This window comes from Cajanus cajan, chromosome 11 (assembly GCF_000230855.2).
Source record: "Cajanus cajan strain Asha chromosome 11, NIPB_CcT2T_4, whole genome shotgun sequence".
In the NCBI taxonomy this organism is placed as follows: Eukaryota; Viridiplantae; Streptophyta; class Magnoliopsida; order Fabales; family Fabaceae; genus Cajanus; species Cajanus cajan.
The window spans coordinates 43,311,003-43,318,426 of NC_138527.1; the positions used below are offsets into that span (position 1 = coordinate 43,311,003).

General features: G+C 36.3%; 2 protein-coding genes across 3 annotated transcripts; one reads left to right on the forward strand and one right to left on the reverse strand.

Annotated features, from left to right (window-relative positions):
* Positions 1-942: 942 nt before the first annotated feature.
* LOC109801107 (uncharacterized) lies at positions 943-4,722 on the reverse strand. Of its 2 annotated transcripts, none has more exons than XM_020362097.3 (8): positions 4,565-4,722; positions 4,229-4,393; positions 4,028-4,064; positions 3,824-3,881; positions 3,529-3,623; positions 3,322-3,425; positions 2,830-2,958; positions 943-1,994 (listed from the first exon to the last, which is right to left on the reverse strand). In XM_020362097.3, exons 2-8 carry the CDS (start codon positions 4,363-4,365, stop codon positions 1,037-1,039), a joined length of 1,518 nt encoding a protein of 505 aa, XP_020217686.2. In that variant the 5' UTR covers positions 4,366-4,393; positions 4,565-4,722; the 3' UTR covers positions 943-1,036. The 2 variants fall into 2 exon arrangements, with proteins under 2 accessions (XP_020217686.2, XP_020217685.2); XM_020362096.3 differs by having other exon boundaries at positions 3,806-3,881.
* A 1,489-nt stretch (positions 4,723-6,211) lies between these two features.
* LOC109801292 (protein P21) lies at positions 6,212-7,046 on the forward strand. Its single transcript, XM_020362325.3, has one exon. The coding sequence runs from the start codon at positions 6,247-6,249 to the stop codon at positions 6,919-6,921; it is 675 nt and encodes a 224-aa protein (XP_020217914.1). The 5' UTR covers positions 6,212-6,246; the 3' UTR covers positions 6,922-7,046.
* The last annotated feature ends 378 nt before the right edge of the window (positions 7,047-7,424 follow it).

Consider the following 7,424-nt stretch of genomic DNA (forward strand, 5'->3'; position numbering starts at 1 on the left):
TCCACCTGGAAAATGGTTCAGATTTAAGAAAATAAAAAAAAATTGAAAAGAACGTAGCTCATGTTCGTCTCCTCCGACACCCTCCGCGCATGACCAGAACGGCAGCCGGCGACCACCGCGTGACCAGAACGGCAGCCAGAACCACCGCAACCACCGCGAGCGCCAGAACCCCCGCGTGCGACCCAGATCCGCTCCGCGTGCGATCCAGAACCCCTCCGCGTGCCCCTCCGCGCGCGACCTCCTTCCCCCATGCGCGCAGCTCCCACCAGACCCCCTCCACCTACGCGCGGCTGCCGACCGGAACCCCCTCCTCCTGCGCGTGCGGCTGCCGACCGGAACCCCCTCCCCGCGTGCGTGGCTCAGCAAATAGAGAGAAAGGGAGACGTTCCTTTGAGAATTTGAGAGAAAGACAGACGGAGGAGAAAAAGAACGAGACGTATGACAGAAAGAGTCGTTGCAAATTTTTTATTATTGTAATTTTTTATTATAATTTTTATTATTATAATTTTATTATTGTAATTTTTAATATTATTTTATTATTGTAATTTTGTAATTGTAATTTTTATTATTGTAATTTTTTATTTTTTTTTATTATTTTAATTTTTTAATTATGTAATTTGTTTTGTTAATTATTTATATTTATATATTTTTTATAATAATTAATTTTATAAAAATATCATAAAATGTAATGTGAGTTGTCAAAAAGTGTAGTATGAGTTGTAAAAAAGTAGGAGTGCTTATAAGCAATTGCCATTGGAGCAAAAATTGTAAAAATATAGTATGAGTTGCTTATGAGTGACGTGGCACAGTAGGACCCATTTAAAGTGGTTGGGAGTTGCTTATAAGCAACTCCCGCTGGAGATGCTCTAAGTGCATTAAAAAAATTAAATAAAGAACTTATCGTACCTGACTCAAACAGAATTAATTTCAATGAAAAATATATTTGGTCTTTAAAAGAAAACGCATTTGAATAAAATTTAGCTGCATGTGAAATATTACAATTGATACTCATCAAAAACAAAATCTATATATTTGGTTAACGAAGGAATGAAATAAACCCCTTATTCAGTTCTAAATTATCTAGGCCAGTAGTAACACGTTCCGTTTCAGGAGTACAGACGATGACTCTGGAAGGTTTTTGGTGACTGTCACGATAGGTTGCCTTCCAAGGAGTCCTTTTCCTTATAATAGAAGGAACATTCTGATAGGTCATTGCTAAGCTTCTTAGCACAGTTTCAGGGCTGATATCGCCTATGTAATTCCTGAGTATAGACGATGGGGGAGTACAACCGTTATTATCTGCACATGCCATGTGTGTTTTTGGACTTAGACATCCACTGAATACTGTGGGGAGCACCAAATCTTCCACCGGGGGATGTTCAACAGGAAAGTAAGCATATTCATTACGTATGTCATCTGCAAGTCGCATACTGTTGATTTTGTTGTTGCTTCCCCATCCTTCTTGACCTTTCTTCTCACCCAAATTATACTTTGCATCTGAAAAAGAAACCATTTGCCGTTTGCGAGATTTACAGGCCTCGTATGTAACAGTACTTGCAAGAGGTAAATAATCCAAATTTGATGCAAGCATATCTGGAGAATTATCCATAAACGAGTCCATATGATTAATTGTGCAAAAAAGGTTGGCTGCATTGTCTTTGCAACATGTAACATGGTGAATCTCATTTGGTAAATTATCCAATCTGCTTTCAACACCTTGTCTTGAGGCCTTAGGAGTCTCCCCCTCAAAACAGTTTTCTTCGGAGAAAGATTCCTCTACTGGAGTATTTTGAAGAATCAATTTTGTTGGAAAGTTATCAACACTGCGCATTTCGTTGAAAGTTTGACTCTCGACTTTAACCAAAACATGTGCTGGCTTTATTTGAGAAGCAATGAAACTGGAAGTGGTAGCATTTATGTCACACCCAAATGGTGATGCATCCAATTTCTTCTTCATTGAGCAGTTCCAATGATTTTTTATAGCATTGTCAGTCCTGGCTTACCCAAAAATATAAGAATAATTATCATGGTCATAAGATGACAGAAAGGCTTGTAGCACTTCGGAAATGCATGTACATTTTTTTAAAGGGGAAGCGAGGTGACATAGACAAGTACGACACAAATGAGCAGTTGCATAAATATTGAATAAACTCCAAAACTTCTATTTTAATCCTTAAGTTAAGTGTAGCCTGTAGATTACTTTAGTATTTATCTTCACAAAATTCTTCCCATAGTCTTTAACTTTGTAAACATCGTTTACTTCAGTCCTTACTATTGTGGAAAAATACGAAAGTGAAGATTTTTATAAAGTCGACACTTTAGTCCTTATTGCAGTAGGAAATGTAGCCAAAATATTTGAAGTGAACATCATTTTGTAATGTCGGATTTTGAATCAACATTTGAGTCTCAGGAAGTAAAGTGAGAGACTAGTTAGTTTTTAAAAATTGTTTAAAAATTAGTTTTTAAAATTAAAAACAAAAATAAAATCAAATATGATTAAATTTGATTTAGTCCTCTAATTAAAGAACTTGTTATTTTTTATCTTAAAATTTTAAAATTGATCTTTGTCATTATTTTATAGTAACAAGACATATTTAGTCATGACATGATAGAGGCTATTCTAATATTGCATATGGTATGACATGTTTAAATGTATTATATTATTAAAAAGTGATAGTAGGAGTCATTTTTAATCATGAGAACTAAAACTAATACAAAAAATTAAGAACTATAACTAAATTTAATCATATCAACATGATTGAAAATATATAGTATCCTTAAATATTTACTTATGTTTTGAAGCCTGGATAATACATTCAGGTAAAGTACCTTCCGGGAAGAAGCCTTGCAATTTCTGACCACTTAGTGCCATATATTTGGTGACAGTAAGCAAGTATTTGTTCCTCCTCCTCTGTCCATGCATCCTTCTTTATAGCCGGATCAAGATGATTGTTCCACCTAAAATGATCACTAATTAAGTACCAGTTCTTTAACGTATATTATAGGAAACATACAAAAACTGATCTTCCGAATATAAGACCTGAGGTTATCTAACCTATGAAGATGATCAATTTGATTCAAAATTCAATTATCTTCTTGATGAGCCAGTAACATATGCAGAGTTAGAGACAAGCAAAAAAATCTAACAGCAAAGTCTACAGAAAATGGTTCGTGACGAGTAAAATTATACACCAAAGTTGACATTGGGTCACAGAAGTAGTAATCCATCAAATAAGCCAACAAGACACTCACAGTATACACAAAAATGGCCACCCTATGCTACAAATGTAAGGACACTTAGTAAGGTCTATTGTTACATACCTCTCTCGGCATTGCTTTCCAATCCGACCTGGTAAGTATTTGGAAATAACGGACCACCTCTTGATACCATACTTTTTGACTAGTTCAATGAGGCAATCATCTTCCTAAAAAGTTTAGTGGAGAAGCAGACCGGAACCAGAATCAACATATGTCAATGAATGCAAATTAGAACATTAACAAATTGAGACAAATATACTAGAAAAACACCTCCTTTGTCCATGAACCCTTTACAAGATTAGGATTTAAAACCTTTTGCCAGCGATGCAAGCATTGGACGTCAGTTCGCCCAGGGAGGTATGCAGCTGCAGAGGACCAGTTTTGCAACCAGATTAGCTTGAGTGAGCAATGAACCACAAAGCATATATGACAATTAAAAGTTCTCAATATGTTGTTCTAGCCTTTTAAGCTAAATTCAATTCAGAGTTAAACACTAGCAAATTGTTGATGAACAAATTAAATATCGAATCATAGTTCAAACTGATACAGATACTGCCACGTCCACCTATTTTCTTCCAGTTCCTTCCGTTGTGCTTCTTGACCGTATCAATCAAAAGGTTGTCCTGTTTCCAAGTTAGGGAGCGTTAACATTGGCAAATTGTAAGCTAAAAAAAGAATACTGAGAAAAGATAACTAAAAAATGTGTAAGAGGGAAAATTACAAATTCCATTAACAGGAAAAAAGAGAGGGTTAAACTCAAACGACAAACCTCTTCCGCTGTCCAACGTCTAGATTGTGCTTTTTTTCTGCTATTAATTTGTGAAAAATTAGTAATGCAATAGAATAAAATTTGCGAGGCACAGGCTATTTCATGAATTAGTGGGAATTGATATTCCATGATCATGAATTCTGTTTCACTAGTAATGGCATAAGCCGAGTTGAAAATTATTATTTAGACAGAGTAGGTTACCTTGCACTAGGGGTTGATTCCAGAAGAAAGGTATTGCTATTGCGATAATTGAGCGAAGAAAGACGACACAAATGGAGTCCATCTGGATGAGGTGAATCAAAATTGAAATCCATGAGCTCCTTTTTAATCTCCAACATGATTCCTTTTTTTTATAAAAATCAAATCCTACAACACAAAATAACACGTATATGAACATTGAACAATGATGAGGGATAATAATAATTTAGCAACACAATGATAATGGATTCAAACTAACTTGGCAAACATTAATCATTTATGTTATGGAAATGAAATTAGGAAAACAAAATGAAATATCAGTTGGAAGTTGGAACGTACTTGAAAGTAGGAGTGTGAAAGAAAATGGTTGAGAAAGTGAGTAGAGTAGTGTCTAGTGTGGAATTGGAAACGAGTAGAGTAATAAGTGGTTTGGGCGGTTTTAACGGCCTCTTTAGTGTGCAGCAGAAGCAGCTTGTGTTGGAAGCTAAACAAATGGAGAGAAGAGACGGCTATTTTTTATTTATTAAAAGGTTGACGGTTTGCTTGCACTGTAATTTTCTTGTTATGATTATGAAAATGATTTTCTGGGCCTGGACCTGCTACAGATCGCTGCAACTAAAAATAGCCCGTGTTTCTTATTATGGGCCTTCAATCCGTGAAACCCAAACTTGTTCGTTCCGCCTGCTTTTAGGGGGGTTGGACTTGGACTTTTCTAATCTCTCGTTTGCACGCAAGTAAATATGTCATGAAACTTCAAGATTCACCAACTCTAGAAGAAGATCAGGATGAAAGAAACGTATTTTCATTTTTCAATACTTTCGGCCATGTTTTGCAATTTGACTTTTATTTATACTCTACCTCTATTCACCATCCTCTTTTCAACCTTCAGCTCTATAAAAAATTCAAACCTCATTTTTGACTTTCATAGTTCTTTTTACCGCGTCCATCCCAACTAGTTCATTTACAATAAAAATTATATGATAATAAATACCATATCTACAGGAAGCAAAATGAGACTTCAAACACGAATTGAGAGGGCTTCATTTGACCCCAATTTTTTTTTCTTCCTGTTTCAACAATTAAACTAATAATCGAGATTATATTCGACGGTATATATAGCTATAGCTCAGATTATTAGATTAATATGTATGATAAAATTAATTTCATAAAAGATGGAACTGAAAATATTATGCTTTCAAGATAAATATTACTCCTTCTGAATCTGTATACAAAGAATTAAAAAGATTTAGTTAATGATACTGCGTCAATTACGTTGTGATAGCCATTTTACAGATGTTAGTAAAGGGCTATGAAATCAAACTTTCTTGTGTGATTGATATACGCGTTTTTTGTAGACTCTTAATTTTTATTCTTATTTTCAGTCTCTTTATTTTATTATTATGTTTATGTTAACTACGTCGTACGTAGATAGGTTACTTCTTAGTTCTTACGTGTTGAAATTAGTTATTGCCATGATTGTTCCATCCTAGCTAGTTATTTCCCATTTGCATATTTCTATTTGCCAACATTCAATTAGTCGGTTGTTTATTGTCCTCGTGTTTAAAGGATTGACTAACTTATCAGAAGATTAAACAACAACAAAAAGTATGTAAAAAAAATTAAAAAAAACTAGAGTTGTTTAAGCTTAACCAGTATTTTCGAATACTGTAACTGAAAATCCAGTTCGAATAGGATTCTGTCATGTAAATGTATATGTTAAAAAAAAAGAATGGTCTCTGGGTTTATTTGCATTTGTAGATTAATCAACATGGTTAAATTACCAGGTTTCCACAATCACGGCTCAAACCACGTTTGAATGTATTAACGTGACTTATTTTGCTAAGCATCTACATTTTTCTACAAATTTAGTTATTTTGATTTCAAATTGCACGACTAGTCTCCGAGTCAACAATGTATATGACATCACCAGATGAATTTTTCAAAAAAGAACCATTTTACTACCGAACCCACCCTATAAAAATAACACATAAACCCAACCTCTTGAAACAAACGAATTCACAATGGCCGCCACGAAAAGCCTCTCCATCTTCCTCCTCATCGCCGTAACCTGCGTCGCCGGCGGGCAGGCGGCGAACTTCAACATCACAAACAGATGCAACTACACGGTGTGGGCAGCCGCCTTGCCCGGCGGCGGCGTAAGGCTGAACCCTAACGAATCATGGAGCCTCAGCGTGGCGAACGGCACGACGGGAGGACGCATTTGGGGCCGAACAAACTGCACCTTCAACAGCACGGGACACGGCAAGTGTCTAACCGGTGACTGCGACGGTGTGCTCGTGTGCAACAAAACGGGTACACCCCCGAACACGCTGGTGGAATTCGCGTTGAACCAGTACAACAACCTCGACTTCTACGACATCTCCCTCGTGGACGGTTTCAACATTCCCGTGCAGCTGAGCCCCACCTACAACTGTAGCTCCGTCAAATGCGCCGCCGACATCCTGGGAGAGTGTCCGACTCAGCTGCAGGTTCCCGGCGGTTGCAACAACCCGTGCACGGTTTTCAATACGACTCAGTATTGTTGTACCTCCGGTGTTGCTGGATGCGGTCCCACTGATTATTCAAGGTTTTTCAAGGAAAAGTGCCCAGATGCCTACAGTTACCCTATGGATGATGCAACCAGCACTTTCACGTGCATGGGAGGATCCGATTATAGGGTTGTATTTTGCCCTTAATTCTTCTCATTTATGTCTCTCTACTCACTTTTATTTTATTCTTAATTTCCTCATTCCTATTTGTGTTGTTATTGTATACTTTTATATATGTATCACCAAATAAAGATCCAGTTCATGGGCGCGTATGTGCTCTCTTTCTCCTAAAATAAATAATAACATTACATAACTAATTGCCCCGACTGTAAACAAGGGGTTCTCGTTATTTGAGTCGTCCTCCACTCTTGATTTATGATTCATTACAAAAAGTCGGATACATGGATGATCCAGCAAGTGTGTATTAATTCTAAAATGAGTTATAATATAATCCTACGTTTTACTTTTGTTACAATCCTTCTCACTCTATTTTTTTTTATCATATTATTTATAACATTTATTTATTTATCTTTTTCATCTGAGTCTTTTCCTTCAGCTTATACAATTATACATCCAATTTTACACGGGTTGCATGGAAACTTTTTGAAAATTTAGTAGAAAGAGTGAAAATATGGTTGATGAATAAAATT

What these genes read in the sequence shown, in the direction of transcription:
- LOC109801107 (XM_020362096.3), bottom strand. Translation starts at nt 4,365, where the DNA reads ATGTTGGAGATTAAAAAGGAGCTCATGGATTTCAATTTTGATTCACCT. An exon ending in GAATCAACCCCTAGTGCAAG is followed by an intron (nt 4,065 to 4,228) that starts GTAACCTACTCT and finishes AATTAATAGCAG; the next exon opens with AAAAAAAGCACAATCTAGAC. An exon ending in GGAAAGCAATGCCGAGAGAG is followed by an intron (nt 2,959 to 3,321) that starts GTATGTAACAAT and finishes TGATCATTTTAG; the next exon opens with GTGGAACAATCATCTTGATC.
- LOC109801292 (XM_020362325.3), top strand. Translation starts at nt 6,247, where the DNA reads ATGGCCGCCACGAAAAGCCTCTCCATCTTCCTCCTCATCGCCGTAACC.